This window comes from Diabrotica virgifera, chromosome 7, assembly GCF_917563875.1.
Source record: "Diabrotica virgifera virgifera chromosome 7, PGI_DIABVI_V3a".
Taxonomy (NCBI): Eukaryota; Metazoa; Arthropoda; class Insecta; order Coleoptera; family Chrysomelidae; genus Diabrotica; species Diabrotica virgifera.
This window is the reverse complement of record NC_065449.1, coordinates 24,461,495-24,481,316: the sequence shown is the minus strand read 5'-3', so window position 1 is coordinate 24,481,316 and position 19,822 is coordinate 24,461,495. Positions and strand designations below refer to the sequence as shown.

Sequence of the window (19,822 nt, the reverse complement as noted above, 5' to 3'; positions counted from 1 at the left end):
GAAGGATACTAACAATTTATATTTAACTGAAGGCGTTTCCACACTTACATATAGTCTCAAAAATCTGTTAGCTGTAGTCAACCATCGAGAGTGGGAAAGTGGACCCGGTTCTCGAACAAATAAGTCCACAGGGCAGTTGCCTGACATTATCGCACAACTTATGTCTAGAAGATACTATTCATCTTTACTCAAAAGATTGCGATTAACTAGTCCTCCTACTGGTTAGGAACGAGATGGTTTTATAAGATCTGCCGTAGCATCCAGAGCTTTGATGCCAAAGTTCAACGTACACATTCAGAAATACCGAGTAACAGACTCTTTCAAAAGTCAAATCTTTATTTAATTTGTTGACATTGTTTGGCTACAATTCGGTTTCTTTTTTGTTTCAATTAAACATGTTATTAAAATTATAAATTGTTATATTTATATCCTTTATAACTTTAAGCACACTATAATAATTCTATTCCAATTAAATGGCGTGTAAAGTAAAAGAACAAAAAATGGATTTTGCTATTAACACCCAACACAACATACTAGACCACACACCTTCTTTTAAGGTGTTAATATGTGAATTTTAAGAATTTTTGAGCATTTTGCGCTACCGCAAATTAAAAGATATTGTCTGTTTCAAATTTATTTCCTATTTTTTAAACTATTAACTAAATAGTTTTCACTATAGCACGTTCAAATATTATTGGCTAAAGATTGTAAAAATAATTAAAACATGTCTTGATTTCTGAAAAAAAAAAGAATGTGTGTGTACTTTGTACGCACGTAAGAAGTTATACTTCTATTATATGATTTAAACGAAATTAATATACTTTTTATTTATATTTTGTTTAAATATTAAACTAATTTATACTTACTACTTCTCAAACATTTTTATTAGAACAGTGCCAAAAATTAAAATAATAAAAGAATAAAACACACACAAACACATTAAACAAGCCACAAATGATGTCTGAACATTAATTGTCGAAAATTTTTTTAACTAAATACGTATTTTCTGAAAATACAATTATATAATAAATATACTTACAATCATAAAATGTATTAAAAAAAAACAAAAAAGAAAGTTTCTATTGGGACTCGAACCAGCGCTGATAAGAGCGGTTGGTATTGGAATTCATTCGCCTTCTCCGCTTAGCCACTGACACTATGTGTCATTATTTACGAAGATCGACTAACTAAACGGATTAAACTTTGATATTTTGATATTTTGAAAATTGATCAAATTATTTTAATTTTGAATTGAAATGATTTAGAATTGAAAAAATACAACAAAACATAGAGTAAAAAAACAATATATTAGGTGAATATTGATAGAAATTTTGATGGTAATCAAATTATATAAATAAAAATATTACATACTATGTATTTTGGCAGATCAAATAGGTAGGTTTATACCCATGATTCATTAACATTTATTACGTACCTGTGGCTTTTAAAAACTATTTAAAAGTCACCACAATATTATAAACTTTTTTGTTTCTGTCCTCACAACAATAAAACTAATATATTATACATTTGTTTAACTTTACCTTTACCTCCAAACCACAGCTGCCATATCGGATAATTTTTGACATGTCATTTGAACATCCAATCAGAACAAAGTTATAATGGGCATGCGCCGGGCTGATAGGTTTTAACATATAAAAAAATCACCCTCTATCGCCGGTAAAGAAGTATAACTTCAAAAAAACAAAGTTTTAAGTATGATGCGCTAGCTGGGGGTTCAATATATAACGTTATTTTACTTTGCATTTTACTTATATGTATACCCCAAAGGCAAGTTTTCCGCGATATAGCAATTAAAAAAATTAAACATTATTTTTTTTCGACCTACCCTACTAAATAGCATGCTTGTATCAACACCATACCAATCTCGCAAGTTCTTCAACCATGAGGTTCTTCTTCGCCCTGGACTGCGTTTGTCTGCTATTTTTCCTTGCATAATATTCTGCAGCAAACTATATTTGGGACCTCTTATTATATGTCCCAAACAATCCATCTTTCTCTGCTTGATGCTTTTTATAATCTCAGTAGACTTGCTGAGACGTTCTAGTATTTTGTGGAGTTTTGAATCTTCTCCACCCAGGAATCTTTTAAAAATTCATCTATAGCACCATATTTCGAAAGCCCCAAGACGATTTAGGTCGATTTTATTCACAGTGCAGGACTCGACACCATAAAGTATGATCGAGAACACGTAGCAGCGAAGTAAGCGGATCCTCAATGCCAATTTTAGGTCTGTGTTACATAGGGCAGTACGAAATCGGGCCCAACAACTATTAATGCAAAAAGTGTATAAACACTTGTAGATAAGGCTAATACGAAATTGGGCCCAGATATGTTAGCAGGTAGAAGGAAATGTGTAAATATATTGAAATTATTATTTAGTTTCTCCGTTTCATTCAAGTAGTGTACTTCTTTTGGAAATTGGAAAGTGGCTAAGATATTGTTTTGGACTATTATTTTTAGAACCGAAAAAAGTGAGCGACACGTTTGTTTTCGAATTATGTCCATTTCAACCGCAAAGTGAAAAAGTTGTAAAATTTGCGGATTATTTAGTGGAAAGTTATATAAGTGAAGGGTCATTATTTCCACCTGGACTCTGGGCTGCAAATGTTGCGGAACTAAATCGTACAAGAAATGCTTGCGAATCATTTCATTCGCACTTAAATCATTTTATCAAAATCATCCCTCATTTTATATTTTCGTCGATGTTCTTTTACAATGTCAAACTGAAACTTACATCAAGATTAATAGTGTTAACATTCCATTTAAATTTGAGAACAGTGTATCTAAAAAAAGGCATATCTATTTAAAAGACCAAATTTGTAAATACCAACAAAAATCCATAAGTACCCTTGAGTTTGTAAAGTTAGTGTCATTCTACTATTCCTGATTATGTTAATAATAAATTCTATACATACATTTTTGTTTATGAATTACTACCTGTAATATTAGTTGTAGATTTTTTTTAAATAATAAATAATTTCTTTATTAACAAAATACAATGTTTTTTTATGTATTTATCATCTGTACCGAATTTCGTATATACCTTTGCATAGAAATTTTGGTCCTGGGCCCAATTTCGTACACATTAACGGTTTGTTACCTGACCCTGGGCCCAATTTCGAATCGCCCGTTACATAATACCTTGGACATCCTTCTAAAAGCGGCTCTCACCTGCTGTATCCTAGATTTAATTTCGCCGTGACTTTCTGCGTTACAATTTAATTGCTGGCCAAGGTAAACGATTTTATCAACTTGCTCAAGTTTGGTATTATTTACATATTTTGGTTTTCCGTATGTTCAGACCAAGACCTCCTCCCTACAACTCTCAACGACACTATCAAGTAGTATTTGCAGATCTTCTCGACTAGAAGCTAGGAGTACTGTATCGTCTGCATATCGCAAATTATTGACGACTGCACCTTCCACACTTATTCCTTCTTCTGTTTCACACTTTAATCATATAATTTATATTTACAATTATTATTTACAATTTATTTTCGACCTTATAAAGCGCGCACTTTACTATCGTAATATTTAATGGGTCTGTTCAATACAAATTATCTATTTATATTAGTGCGACTTTGTCCCGGAATTTTCTTTTGAAGTCTAGAAGTAGGTATCGAAGAATATAATATATGCCTGCACATATAGGGAGCATCCATAAACTACGTCGTAAAAACTTTGAACTTTTTAATACCCTCCCCCCCTCCTTCGTAATTCGTCGTTTACAGATAAACCCCCTCCCCATGTCGATGTCGTCATTGCAGTTCACGACCCCCCTTTCAGTGATTTAAAAAAATTCAATGGTTTTTTAATCAACTTTGAAACTTTATTTGCGAATGTATCATAACAAGAAGAATTAAGGGGATAGGCGCAAAATCTTGGTCCAATGCTATTTAAATGCATTCTTTTTTCGAATCTTGAGAAAACTAATAAATATATTTGAAAAAAATATAAACGCAGAATGAAAGATTACATTATTACCAAGGGCTGAAAGTCCCTTAGAATAAACAAAAGGTTTCTTTTGAATGAAATTTTTGAACATAAAAATCAGACTAAATATTCTCTTTTTTTATCCCTGTAACTTATTAAAATAAACATTATAGATGTTTTCAGAAACTTTTGGCCCTCGGTAATAATGTAATCTCTCAATCTGCGTTTAAATTTTTCAAAAATTTTTATTAGTTTTCTGAGTATTCGAAAAAAATGAATGCATTTAAATAGCATTGGACCAAGATTTTGTGTATAAATCTTCTCTAAGTATAAATACGACTTACTAACTAAATAGAACACAATATTTTATTTCCGTTCATTCTTTCAGAACTATTTTTTCACACACAGTATGCAGCACATAAATGAATTAACAATTTAATATTGTTTGCTTCCAGACGTTGTTCTGTATATATAGAAGCGATTGTTTAAACCCAAAGAACAATGTCTTATTGTTTGTTGTCCTGTACAAAAGTGCTACCTAATATTATTTTAAGGCTGTGACTGATAAAAACGAAATGTATACGATAAAAGTATCTATAAGAGAATTCTTTTTAATTTTAACAAAGGTGTATTTATTTGTAAACGTTTTGTTTTATTTTCAATTTCAGTTCAAAAACTATACGTTTTTATATGAATATCTGATACTTTAATGCTGGTAAAAGCTAGTAAAAAATTATATTTATAGACAATAATAGCGACAAATTTAAATATACCAATATATTAAACGACGTCGAATGTGCACTCATACCCCCCCCCACCTCCCTGTCGTATTTCGTCGAAATAAGCAAGCCCCCCTCCCTCCCTCCTTTCAACGACGTAGTTTATGGATGTCCCCATACGTTCAAATTTTTGAATCTGTATCTGTTTTTATGATGTGAATATATTAAAGTTATTATTCATTTCTCTTCTTTAATTCAGGTTTATTATTTTTTTCTAGGCACTAAAACTGGAAAAAGTAACTGAACTAAATGAACTTAACGATGGTACGTCGCAGGTTATATATAACATATTTTTCCCATCTATCGACGTTATACCTAAAATCACTGGACTCACATATAACGATAGAATATACTGTAGCGGTCCTGATGAACCAGGTAAGTCTTAAAAAAGTAGAAAGAGATTGTTAAGAAGATAAGAAAAGCAAAAGAGATCCTCCCAAGAAATTGGATATAGAAAGTTGTGACTTTGACTTAGTTGCTGCTAACACGGTGTGGCCAGTATTTTAGTCTGGGTTCCAATGCTGATAATCGCCATGTCATGTTTTATTCCCATCATGTGTCTAATTCTTTCATTTGTAACCCTCCCTAATAGCACAAGGACGTCCAATGGACGTCCATTGGACGTCCTTCACGGACTTTAGGGACGTCCATTGGACGTCCGTTTTCGTCCGAGGAACGTCCTTTATACGTCCTATTTTGGTCCAAATGTCGCGCTACCGAACGTCCATTGGACGTCCATCTAAGGTCCGAGGGGACGTATATTGGACCTTAATCGGACATAATTTGGACCTTGATCGGACGTCCTAGGGGACGTAAATTGGACCTTAATCGGACGTAAATTGGACCTTAATCGGACATAAATTGGACCTTAATCGGACGTAAATTGGACCTTAATCGGACATAAATTGGACCTTAATCGGACGTAAATTGGACCTTAATCGGACGTAAATTGGACCTTAATAGGACGTAAATTGGACCTTAATAAGACGTAAATGGGACCTTAATCGGGCGTAAATTGGACCTTAACCGGACGTAAATTGGACTTTAATAGGACGTAAATTGGACCTTATCGGACGTAAATGGGACCTTAATCGGACGTAAATTGGACCTTAATCGGACGTAAATTGGACCTTAATCGGACGTAAATTGGACCTTAATCGGACGTAAATTGGACCTTAATAGGACGTAAATTGGACCTTAATCGGACGTAAATGGGACCTTAATCGGACGTAAATTGGACCTTAATCGGAAGTAAATTGGACCTTAACCGGACGTTCTAGGGGACGTGAATTGGACCTTAACAGGACGTCCAATTTTGGTCCAAATGCCACGTTACCAAACGCCCAATGGAGGTCCACTTAACATCCGAAGGGACGTTCGGTGGACGTCAATTGGGCCTTCATAGGACGTCCCAGTTTGGTCCAATGTCTTGCTGCCGAACATCCATCTAATGTCGTGGGAAATAAAAAATATATTTTTTAAGGAACTTATATTACATCTTATATTAAATTACAATTATTGGATATTACATTATTTACATTAAATTACAATACACTTCTCCAAGAAATTAACGCACCACCTTAAATATGGGGTATTTTTTATGTCTCGTATTTCCTAAACCTGTTGTTTCATCTAAGTGATTTTTTTATAATATTATAGCCTAGGCCAGCGGTTCTCAACCTTTTTTACTCAACGACGCACTAACGTACTCCTTACAGATTTGCGACACCCTTATATGTACAAATTTTTGCTAGTGGTAGGTAAGAACAGATGAATATATTAAAAAGATATACAGTGCGTAAATCGTTCAGCTGGACATAGGGAACATACATTGTATATATTTAGATACATAAATACATACATTGTATTATATTAAGATAATTGTGGCAACTTCGCTCTCTCAATGACAATATAGTATATAGTTGTTAGCATTAGGGCATTAACCTCAAAATTGACAATTAATTTTGGGTGACACAAATAAACGTCAAAACATGACATTGTAGTAGAACTATTTTTGACCTAATGGGAAAACTGAGTCTGTTTAATTTGGAAATTAATTTTTAAAGATATTTTAAAAATTAAAGTAAAATTATTAATTCATCAGTCAAAATCTTTGTTTTTGATTTATTTATAGACTACCTTGCATTCAAAATCACTCATTCTATTCGTTCTAACAGCTCTATTGCACCAGAAACTCGTACTCGAACAGAAGTTTCACCTAACACAGGTTGGCGCAGTTGCCACAATGATCTCAATGTATAATCCCTATGTTCAGCAGAACGATTTACGTACTGTATATTAAAAACAGTTACAGTCGGAAAAATGAAAGAATACCCATGAACGATCACATCAATCACTTATTTTGTATTTGCTATCTTTTTCTACAACAAACGTTTGTTATTTATAGAAAAAGACAGCAAATACAAAATAAGTGATTGATGTGATCGTTCATGGGTATTCTTTCATTTTTCCAACTGTAGAGAGGAAACAATTACGGATTGGCACTTTATTGATTGGTATAACGTGGTATATACCTAATAGTTAAAAAAATGGTTGAATGCATGATTGGTATATTATAACAAGTAAAAAAATATAAATAAAAATATCGTATTCGTAAATCTCGCAACACACCTGATAGGTTCTTCCGGCACACCAGTGTGTCGCGACACGGTGGTTGAGAACTGCTGGCCTAGGCTATAGGTTACCTCCTTAAGCTTGTCATGCACAGGGAGCTATGCTGTAATATATGTACATTATATCATATCGCTCTCTATAGTAATGAGTGAGCCTGCAGACAGAAAACAAATGGTTCCATATGTGCAGGCTCACTCATTACTATAGAGTGCGATGTGATATAATATATATTAGAGTATAGCTCCCCGTGCATGACAAGCATAAGGAGGTACTTAACCTATAGCCTAGGGCCTAGGCTAGAATATTATAAAAAAATCACTTAGATACAACAACAGGTTTAGGAAATTCGAGACATCAAAAATGCCCAATTTTTAAGGTGGTGCGTAATCGGCTGTATATACAGGGTGTAACAAAAATACACGTCATAAATTAAATCACATATTCTGGGACCAAAAATAGTTTGAATGAACCTAACTTACCTTAGTACAAATATGCACATAAAAAAAGTTACAGCCCTTTGAAATTACAAAATGAAAATCGATTTTTTCGATTATATCGAAAACTATTAGCGATTTTTTATTGAAAATGGACATGTGGCAGTATTATGGCAGGAATATCTTAAAGAAAAATTATGGTGAAATTTGTGCACCCCATAAAAATTTTATGGGGGTTTTGATCCCTTAGATCCTCCCAAACTTTTGTGTATGTTCCAATTCAATTTTATTATTGTGGTACCATTAGTTAAATTCAATATTTTTGTTTCTTAGTATTTTTCAGATAAGGCAGTTTTTATCGAGTTGCGACTTCTTTTTTAACATGTTTACATAAAAATTTTATGGGGGTTTTGTTCCTTTAAACCCCCCAAATGTTTGTGTACGTTCCAATTAAACTATTACTGAGGTACCATTAGTTAAACAGAATGTTTTTAAAACTTTTTTGCCTCTTTGTATTTTTTCGATAAGGCACATTTTATCGAGATCTGGCTTCTTTTTTAATATGGTTCAAAATATCCCTAAAAATGTAAAGCATAAATAAGTCTGCATATTATTACCAAGTCTCCATAATCGTACTTAACCATATACAAATATGTGGTGGATTTGACAAATATTCAAAATATTTCGATAAAAATTGACTTTTCGAAAAAGCAATAAGAGGCAAAAAAGTTTTTAAAACGTTGTGTTTAAATGGTACTACAATAATAATTAAATTGAAACGTGCACAAAAGTTTGGGGGGGTTTAAAGGAACAAAACCCCCATAAAATTTTTATGGGGTGTCCAAATTTTACTATAGTTTTTTCGTAAGATACTGCTGCCATAATAATGCCACATGTCCATTTTCAATAAAAAATCTCTAATAGTTTTCGATATATTGGAAAAAATCACTTCATCTTGTAACTTCAAATGAATGATAAAGGCACAGAGACTTAGATGGCGAGGTCACATTGAAAGGATGCCAAACACGAGGACTCCAAAAATGGTACTAAACTACACTACAGCTTCAAGAAAGAGAAGAGGAAGGCCGAAAAATAGATGGAAGCAAGAGGTCGAAAAAGATTTGGAAAGAATGGTGCTACAGGGTCAGAAAAGAAAAATGAATAACAGGAAGGAATGGAGAAAAATCACATATCAAGCCAGAGAAGATCTCAGTACATAAAAAAACGTGAAAATGAAGAAAAAAAACAAACTTTTCAAGCCATGGGCCTCTAAGACCCTTGGTGCTATTATATATATATATAACTTCAAAGGGCTGTAACTTTTCTTGTGTGCACATTTGTACTAAGGTAAGTTAGGTCCAATCAAACTATTTTTGGTCCCAGAATATGTGATTAAATTTATGACCTGTATTTTTGTTACAGCCTGTATATATCTACATACTTCGTCTAATTTACTAACTGTTGCGCGTCATCCGCGTCGTAGCCTGTGAGGTTGCATGATACCAACACGAAATATTTAGGCGGTAGGTGTGTTCTTTTTTAGAATCACTTTGCCGAGTACACTGGAATTACAGCCACTAGACATATTTTATTATATACGCGTAGAAATAATATTTGAAGATTTCTATTAATGTTAACCTAAAGAAATACACAATAATATGTTTCATTTAATTTGTATAAATGGATTATAAAGCGTTTTTATGAAGCAGATTTGTTCGGATCACACTGTAACTGTAATCGAACGAAGGTGACATTTTAGAATAAATTGGTAACATTTATTTGACAGTTACGGTGATGACACTTCATATTTGTTTATATTCTTTACTATAAGTATCTGTTTTATTTATTATATTTACTGTTTTTATTATTTACTTTACTATAAAAAGATCCTCTACTATAAAAATATAAATTTCACCTAATTTTATAACGACTTGGAATAATCGAGGTATCTGACACAATTTTTTTAGTTGTTATTGTAGACATACTTATACAAAGAAACCTACCGGCTTTTTGCCAAGAGTTCGGAGCCGTTTTTTAATTATTAACAATGCAGTGCAAAAACTCTTGCACTGCAAATCTTAAAAGATTATAACTTAATTCTTGTTCTCTATTTCTTAAGTTTTTACTTATTTACATTGAATATTAATTTGTTTTGTTGTATAATCCACGTTTACAATAATTATGTGACATTTTTGATTTAAAATGGATTCAGGATCTTTTTATACTTTGGCAACTATGTCAACTTAGATCTCTGGCGTAGATAATGACCTGCAACAGTAAGTAAATTAGATGGACTGTAGGTTATATTTGGTTCTTGGGACATCAAAGTATATTTTTTAGACATTCTTAGTCACTGATGTGACATACCTCCGATTTGTTTTTTCATGAGTTTTGTAAGAGAGACTAAAAACTTTTTTTATAGTCACCTCCTGTTTTCATATATTTTTTGACATGTTTTGTAGTAAATTCAACTATCTATTTACTACAAAACATGTGACAGCAGATGATCCTAAAAATGGTTTTTCGTCTCCTACAAAATTCATGAAAAAGCAGATAGGAGAATTATTGTACATTACAATTCTCTGATGTTTGGGAAAAAGGGCTTAAGTCAGAATTGCACATCGATAATGTTTTGATGATTTCTACAGTACTGTAGTAGATTCTACTGTACATACAGTTTACATCTACAACAGTTTTTTTCTGGTCCAGAAATCATCAAAACATTATCAATGTGCAATTCTGACTTAAGTCCTTTTTGCCAAACATAAAAAAACAATCTGGTCATAACTGACCAATGAGCAATTTTAATTTAGCCTAAATTACTACTGTTTCTTAAAATGAAGAGCTTACCCCATAGCGTCTCTTATCTAATCTAACAAGATCGTGCACTATTCTAACATACACAGGCACAGCACACAAGCACTATGCTCCGTTTTTCACTATCACCTATCACTCAAACTAGTTCAAAAGGATTTGTCTTCTTCAATCTTCTAGTTTGCCCAGTAGTATCGAGGAGCTGGATTTCCTCGATATTCTTGAACTCATGAAGTTGATGCTCGTGACCCTGCTATCTTCTTGATATTTGTTGATAATGTAATAACTTATTATGCATGGACAATGTGGACTTTCTTCCAACTAGCCAATACACTTTTTATATCTCTCTTTTGCCTTTCATAGCCACAAGGCTATACATTTCCTTCTTGGTTTTTTTTTGTAGGCCACTTTCAGCTGATTCTAAAAAAAATTAAAATGAACTGTAATTTTTCTATTCTTTACAATTAAAAATCAAAAGAAATAGGTACCTATTTACAGGTAATAATATGCATGTATAAATGATTCGTTTCATAAAGAATAAAGAAAATTGAAAACGGATTTTATAATACTTACAAAATTGTTTAAACAAGAGATCTAGCCAGTGCCCAGAGCAAAAACTATTAGCAGACAGTACAGCAAAAAAGCCACTAATTTCCATTTCCCACACCCCCTTATCGATGCATTTTTTTCCAATCAAAATTTTTACTTTTTTACTAAATTTTTAGGTTATCGGTTATGTTATGAAAATGAAATGTGATGACCAATGACCACGAGACGCTACATAGATACTCGCGCGGCAAATTTGAAAATGAACGCAAATTGAACAGTACAATAAATGGCCTCTCTTAAAATCTTGTAATGGAAAATTTTACCCCTCCAGGAAGACATTGTACTATGTTCATAGAATATCTTGTGGTAACTTTCCACCCATAATTTAATCAGATAGATGTTCACGGAATAGAACGGTAGTACCTACATTCCTGGAATGTTTTGTGTTGTTAGGATTAAACTTTTATTTTATTTATTCTTGAATATTTCCTATTGTTAAACATTGTAACCAATAATTTACAAATAAGATTTTCATTACATTACATAAAATCAAAAACATTTTTTGGATATTAAACTATATAGTTTGTTTATAATTGTAATAATTGTATAAACAATTTTGAATTAAGATTTAATCTTTTCGATTTAAACTACAGTAAAACCTGTGTTACCGGCCCCCTGCAAACACCGGCCACCTGTACTAACGGTCAGTTTAAAAATTCCCCAAACCAATTACAGTAAAACCTGTCAGTAACGGCCACTAAAAATGAAAAAGCTATTGGCCGATATAGAAAGGTGACCGGTATTGCCAGTTTTTGTAGTCTAGATATAATTGGTTTGGGGAATATTTAAACTGGCCGTTAGTACAGGTGGCCGATTTTATCAGGTGGCCAGTAACACAAGTTTTACTGTATATCTAGACTACAAAAACTGGCAATAACGGCCACCTTTCTATATCGGCCAATAGTTCTTTCATTTTAGTGGCCGTTACTGACAGGTTTGACTGTATTTCATTAACGTAAAGTTAACGCGTAAGTTAATATTTTATTGAATTATTTTGCTATTTGATCCCGTAATTGGTATAATGTGTCCAATATAATATATACGCGTTCATAAAACGTCCGTATTTCGTCCAGTATGGACGTCCAAAGGACGTTCAATGTCGGACGTCCAAAGGAGGTCCATATTTATTCCGTCCGAAGGACGTCCAACGTCGGACGTCCAAAGGACGTCCATATTTATTCCTTCCGAAGGACGTCCAAAATGGGACGTCCAAAGGACGTCCGTTTATAGTCCATGGACGTAAGGACCAAAAATGGACCTATTTTGGACGTCCAAAGGACGTCGTGTGCTATTAGGGCTGTCTCGACTCGACTTTCCCGCCGCTTTTCTCCAGTAATCCACCTCTGTGGCTCTTAATTTTTGTTTGATTCGTTCTTTCAATGGCCATATTTCGCAGCTATAAGTAGGTATATTATTATGCTCTTTACTACAGTGTCAAATATTCTCTTTTTGTTTTTGTTGTTTATTTATTGCTTTGTCCCATATGACTGCGGTCAACATTGATATTGCCCTTCTTTCCTTCATATTTTTATCAAGTATTACTGTATCGAGTGTTCCATCCTGTGTTATTTTCATTCTCAAGTATTTGTACACACTTGCGTGTTTGATTGTTTGACTATTTGTGTGTTCCCCCAATACGCATGTATTCTGTTTTTTCTACGTTTACTTCTAGAGCCCAAATACATAATGTATTCCTTTACAGGTTTGCGTATATTATATATCGTCTATATCTTGTAATATAATAATTTGGTGGTCTGCAAATGATAGTGTATTATAATGTTGTATTATCATTTAGAGCAGTGTTTCTCAACCTTTTACCCTTTGCGACCCAATTTTCCATATTTATTTTCACCGCGCCCCCCTCGTACAATAACAATATATCTATGCAATAATATTGTACCTTGAGTATTTTGACAAAAAACAGTAAAATCTTACTTTTTAGTATTGAGTGCGCTCTTTGTGATTATAACTCCTCATTAGTGTTCATGTGTATTTTATTTTTTATTTTGTCAGAATTTTGTTTTGCTTTGATTTTAGTAAATTAGGTAATGTTGTTGGTGTGCATTTTTATATGCTCACGCCCCCCATTGCTAAAAGCGCGCCCCCCTAGGGGGGCGCGCCCCAGAGGTTGACAATCACTGATTTAGAGGTATACCCTGTTTCTGTTTCCAAGTCGCTAGCGTCCGCTCTAAGTATATTTTGAACAACATTGGTGAGAGACAGCACCCTTGTTTTAGACCTTTGCTGTTAAGGTATGTCCCATTTCGATTTGCTATTATTGTAGAATGAATTTACGGCTTTTAATAATTCAACATTGATGTTGGAGCCTTGTAGAGCCTTCAGAGTTTGCTTAAGGGGACGCTATCGTAGGCTTTCTTTCTTTAAGTCAACGTACAATATATGGGTTTCTTGGTTATACGCTAATTTTTCTCTATAATTTGGGTTAGTGTAAACAGGTGTGGTCTATGGTTGATCTTCCCGCCCTAAAACCTGCTTGATCTTCTGCCTTCAATTGACTATATTTATTTTCAATTCTGTTTTTCAATATCTTGCCATAGTACTGTAGATCTGTAGATCTTGATTCTTAATAATCTAATAAATAATAATCAACTCAAATAATAATCAGAGTGATCAACTTCTGTGACAAAGTCCAATATGTCTGTTATTATAAAATATATCAAAAAAAGTTGTTAATAAAAGTTATAGTAACCTTTAATGTACACGTTTTAAAATTAGTGAGAAATATGCAGGGTCCTCCATAACACGGTGCCAAACCAAAGTTATGTTTTTTTAAATGGAACACCCTGTATTTTATTCAAAATCTGGTTTCTATACATTCTTCTGATTAAAAACATATACCACTTGTCTAGGGTTGTACTGAGTGTTTCAAAGTTATGAGCACTTTTATCAAAAAATCATACTGATTTGATCGCCCTGTATGATTCTAACAGTATAATATAAACTTATTTTTTTACTGCTGTTGACTGTCAATATTAAAGTAATTTTGCAACAACGTACAATTTTTTATCACTACACAAATTGTATACAGGGTAAGTCAAAATGCAAATAACAGATTTTCTCCATATTTTTAAATGAAACACCCTGTATTTTATATTATCATCGAAAAGTTCTTTCATTATACTTGCATATCTTTTAAATATTCCCTATACCTAAAGTTATTAGTTTTCGAGATATTTTAGTTTTATTGTTGATAACTCACAGATACGTTTATTGCAGTAAATTAATTACCCTTCATATTAGAAACCTCCAATGAGTTTGTTAATCATAATTAAAATTAGACTGCATTTAATTTTTTTCTTCAAGTTTATGGTAAATTCTATACAATAACCATAAATTTATATTTACAACAAAATTATATTAATTTTCCGCGAAGAAATGGGAACTTTAAATTGCTGCAAGTTCTTGTTTAAGGTGGCTTTGAAATAATTGAGACAAGAACTGTCAGATGTAAGATTTTAATTATCTGTACGTTTTTATTTTTGTTATTGATTATAATTGTTTGCCATATTGTTATAATTGTTACCTAACAATGAATTTTAGTCGTGAAGAAATGACAGACATGATATGGATTTTAGGAGAGTGTTTCAAAAACTCATTATTTACCACAAGAATTTAAAAGGAACGGTGTCCATAGCGTCAACAACCAAATAAGAGAGCATTTGACAACTTATTAGACAGGTTTAATCGTACTGGTTCTCTTTATGAAGCAAAGGTAAAAACAAAAATCATTATTACGGATGAAAATGAATTAAATGTTTTACTGCCTGTTACAGAAAATCCTCATACAAGTACTCAAAATATTACAAGAGAGCAAAAGATAAGTTATGGATCTATCCAAAACATACTCAAGAAAAACAAAATGCACCTATATCATATACAATTACATCAGGAACTTGTTGAGGATGATTTCGAACGAAGAGTACAATTTTGTCAATGGTCACAACAACAAATAGTTACACAGAGAGATTTTTTTAAAATTGTTCTTTTTTTTTGAGACGGGGCAACATTCCACAAAAGTGGTAGTGTAAACAGACACAATTTTCATTATTATTCCACAACCAATCCGTACTGTGCTCAGACACATAGTCAAACGAGATGGTCCTTAAATGTTTGGGGTGGAATCATAGGCAATTACGTTATAGGTCCTTTTTTCTTTGAGGAATCGGTAAATGGTGAGGTTTATTTAAATTTTATAGTGAATCATTTACCTATTCTACTTGAAAATGTACCATTAAACATCCGCCAACATATGTGGTACCTTCACGACGGAGCCCTTGCTCACCACAATGTACTTGTCAACGGTGAACTCGATAAACTATTTCCTGAAAGATGGATAGGAACAGATGGGCCAGTTCACTGGCCACCCAGATCACCAGAATTAAACGAAGTTGACTTCTTTTTTGGGGTTATATTAAAGACGTAGTGTATAGGACACCTTCAACAATAGTTTTCGATATGAAAATAAGGATTCAAAACGCCTTTCAAAGAGTCACACAACAAATGCTTACAAATATCAGTAGGTCTTTCGAAACTCGTCTCCAGGCTTGTGTAGACATTATGGGAGGTCATTTTTTACACCTTTTATAACATAAGACGTACGTTGAATATTTTTTTTATTTAATTTAGTTTTTTTAATAAATTTTAATAAATTAAATTATTGTTATTAATAACTAAGTAATACATGTTGTTATCAACAATAAAACTAAAATATCTCGAAAACTAATAACTTTAGGTATAGGGAATATTTTAAAGATATGTAAGTATAGTTATAGAACTTTTCGATAATAATATAAAATACAGGTTGTTCCATTTAAAATTATGAAGAAAATCTTGTATTTACATTTTGACTTACCCTGTATACAATTTGTGTAGTTATAAAAAAATTTACATTGTTGCAAAACTACTTTAATATTGACAGTCAAAAATTAAAAAAATAAGTTCATATTACACCGTTAGAAACATACAGAGCGATCAAATCAGTATGATTTTTTAATAAAAGTGCTCGTAACTTTGAAACACTCAGTATAACCCTAGACAAGTGTTATATCTCTAGAATCAGAAAAATGTAGAGAAACCAGATTTTGAATAAAATACAGAGTGTTCCATTAAAAAAAAACATAACTTTGGTTTGGCACCGTGTTATGGAGGACCCTGTATATTTCTCACTAATTTTAAAATGTGTATATTAAAGGTGTCTATAACTTTGATTAATAACTTTTTTTCATATATTGTATAATAACAGATATATTGAACTTTGTCACAGAAGTTGATCACCCTGTATATCCTTTGTTTTTATTTTTAGTAGGAGAAGCCGGAATAACTAACGTTTGGTTCAAACAGAGCTTTAAGTTTTCTCGACAAAAATATGGATTCTACGACCCAGAAACTAAACCAGATACTTCAGAAGACGATATTCCTGTTAAGAGTCCAAATAAAAAACCAACGACTCTTCCACCAGTATCAAAAGAAACAAACAAACCAAAAACTAAACCAGATACTTCAGATGAAGATATTCCTGTTAAGAGTCCAAATGAAAAACCAACGACTCCTCCACGAGTATCAAAAGATGGATTCTACAAACCAGAAACTAATCTAGATACTTCAGAAGACGATATTCCTGTTAAAAGTCCAAATGAAAAACCAACGACTCCTCCACCAGTATCAAAAGATGGATTCTCCAAACCAGAAACTAATCCAGATACTTCAGAAGACGATATTCCTGTTAAAAGTCCAAATGAAAAACCAACGACTCCTCCACCAGTATCAAAAGATGGATTCTCCAAACCAGATAGTTCAGAAGACGATATTCCTGTTAAAAGTCCAAATGAAATACCACGAGAGACTGACTCATTGGTGATACCTATCGATTTACGGTTTGGGGCAAAATAAACAGTACTGAAATGTGGATCCCTCAAATTTGTATGTATAATGCGCCGAAACGTACTGTTTGTGGTTTCCGAACGTCGTTATAACGTAGTGATTGTCATGTTAATGTTAAGGCGGAAATACATATCTGCGCCGCGAACTCCGCGCCGTGTGAGCGCCGCGCGTTCGTGGCGCGGTTAATGTTCGTTAAAATTTTTCATTTTGACGAACCTTCCTCGATCCAGAGGAAACTTACGAACATTTAGTAATTGTAGATAATTAGTATTAAATGTGGGTGCCTACATTGGATACGTTTTTCTCCGATCAGAGCAGATCCGATATCGGCCGACGTCGGGAGTAGCTTCTCCTATTCTCATCGAGAAGTGTTTGGTTTCATTCTGATTGGTTTAAAGTTGAGTTGCAAGTTGGTTGCAAGTTGGTTGCAAGTTAGTTGCAAGTTGGTTGCAAACTGGTTGCAAATTGGTTGAAAACTGGTTGCAAATTGGTTGCAAATTGGTTGCAAGTTGGTTGCAAATTGGTTGCAAGATGGTTGCAAGTTGGCTACAAGTTGGGGGTTGCAAGCTAACATGTTTAAATATATTCAATGTCATCATCTCATTTTCACTTTCCACGCTAAACATCAATAAGTTTGATATTTCCTTCCTAACACTCCATTACTAACAAATATTCAACTCAGGTGCCCCAAAACCAACAAACCACTCGCAAACCCGTCCAAATACGTATTGCGAACCATCAAAGCATTTGTTGAAAAGCCGACAGAAGTTAGATCGTGGTGCGCCGTGTGCGAGCCGTTTGTGTGCCACTTGAAAACACATACTAATCTAACAAATATGCTGCGCGCGAGCGGCTCGCACACCGAGCAGAGCGCATATTATGTATACCCGCCTTTAGGTGCTTTAGAATAGTTCTTAGTTTTGCAGAAAATTTTTTTATCGTGAAGTACTATTTTCGGTCTCACGGAAAGGGTTGCGAAAACGGTCCAAGCTTATCAACAATGGTTTCAGCAGGACGGGGCAACCTGTCACACGGTCATTTAGTCTCTTTACACTTGATTCTAAATCCTGACCCACTACTTTGTGCCGTATAATTTGGGTTGGCTATATGAACTTGAATCGGCGAAATGGGCATATAAATAATAAAGTTTTGCTGTATATTAACCACTTTAAAAATTCACATCAAATATGTAGTACCTACCTTTTTTGTAGATGTATTTAAACATGCAACTGAAAAGTTATTACTATTAAGAGTGATCTGTAGGTATTACCTTTAACTGTGGGGATTTATTCGTGACTTAAATAAAACAATTAGATATAAAAAATCACAAATTTTAGTAAATTTGGGAAAGCATCATAAATACAAAAATACCGATGTTGAAACGTATTTAAATACCTTAAATTCTTACTAAAAATGTACCCAAGTTTTTGGGTAAATTTTTATCTATTAATCATTCATGCTTTTTGTACATTTCTACATTTCATATTTTTGACTTGGTATCGGAGCTAATGGGGCGTATTTCAAAATTTAAAGACTTATTTGTAGGTGTTTAAATACTTTAGACTTAGATCATTTAAATACCAAGTACTTATTTATAATTCTAGAGTATTTAAATACTTGGCATTTAAATACTTACTCTCAAGTCCAAAGTTTTAGATACATACTTACAAAAAGTATTTAAGTTTTGAAATACTGCCCATCAGCTCTGATACCAAGTTAAAAATTTAAAATGTGCAAAAAGTGTGGATGATTAAGAAAAAAATTACCCAAAAACTTTCCCAAATTTAATAAAATGCGTGATTTTTTTATATCTAATCGTTGTTTTATTTTAGTCAAGCATATAGCCACAGTATAGGTACATATATCACGCTTTATAGTAATTACTTTTCAGTTTCATTTTTAAATACATCTACAAAAAGGTACTACATATTTGATTCATTCATGCGTTACAATGTGAATTTTTAAAGTGGTTAATACAGCATAACTTTATTATTTATATGCCCATTTCGCCGATTCATATAGGCAACCCAAATTACACGGCACAAAGTAGTGGGTCAGGATTTAGACAGAATTAGTCTCTTCGAATACTGCGCGACCATTTTGGGAGATCGCCACTCACCAGACCTAACGCCACTTGATGCGTACATAGGGGGAATGCTGAAGCACCGTTTGACGGTCCGGAATTGGGAATAGAAGATTTTTTGTGCCAGAGGGTATCTTTAACATCTGTTTTATCGGGAACGTAGCGCGTCGTCGCGAATAGTGTTTGAAGGCTATATCATGTATTATAGATATATAAATAATCATAAACATTTCAATATTCATTTCAGTACTATTTATTTTGCCGCATACTGTACCCACTAAATCACCTACTATTCGTAACCCTACACTCAAACAGAAATTTTAAATTTTTGCACAGTTATTTTAAATTATACATTAATATAATATATTTATTATACATATACATATTTCAAAATTATTTCTAAAAATTATACATCAAAGGATATATAGACTGTGCGAAGAAAAAATCAGCTGTACACAGTTCGGTTTCCAGAATACAGTAAGTACAAGAGAGGCTCTATTTAGTATACAAGTGCTATTTCAACGATGTAGAGACGTAAATTGCAATATTTATGCATGTTTCATTGATTACCATAAAGCGTTCGATACAGTAAAACACGACAAGCTGATGGAGTT

At 33.1% G+C, this 19,822-nt stretch overlaps 1 protein-coding gene and 1 long non-coding RNA gene across 4 annotated transcripts in view; one reads left to right on the top strand and one right to left on the bottom strand.

Moving 5' to 3' along the window:
- Positions 1–19,589, top strand: part of LOC114324797 (uncharacterized) — a 31,343-nt gene extending 11,754 nt beyond the window's left edge. For 2 of the 3 annotated variants that reach the window (XM_028272645.2, XM_028272646.2), the window contains exons 3-4: positions 4,952–5,108; positions 16,548–19,589. In XM_028272645.2, coding sequence (XP_028128446.2) covers positions 4,952–5,108; positions 16,548–17,134 — 744 coding nt within the window. In that variant the 3' untranslated portion in view covers positions 17,135–19,589. The remainder of the gene's footprint in view (positions 1–4,951; positions 5,109–16,547) is intronic. The other variant, XM_050655457.1, reaches the window with a different exon arrangement.
- Positions 5,326–11,677, bottom strand: LOC126887739 (uncharacterized). The gene is made up of 3 exons (XR_007699178.1): positions 11,189–11,677; positions 5,930–11,035; positions 5,326–5,798 (listed from the first exon to the last, which is right to left on the bottom strand). It is a non-coding gene; the product is annotated as an uncharacterized LOC126887739 (long non-coding RNA).
- Positions 19,590–19,822: the final 233 nt, after the last annotated feature.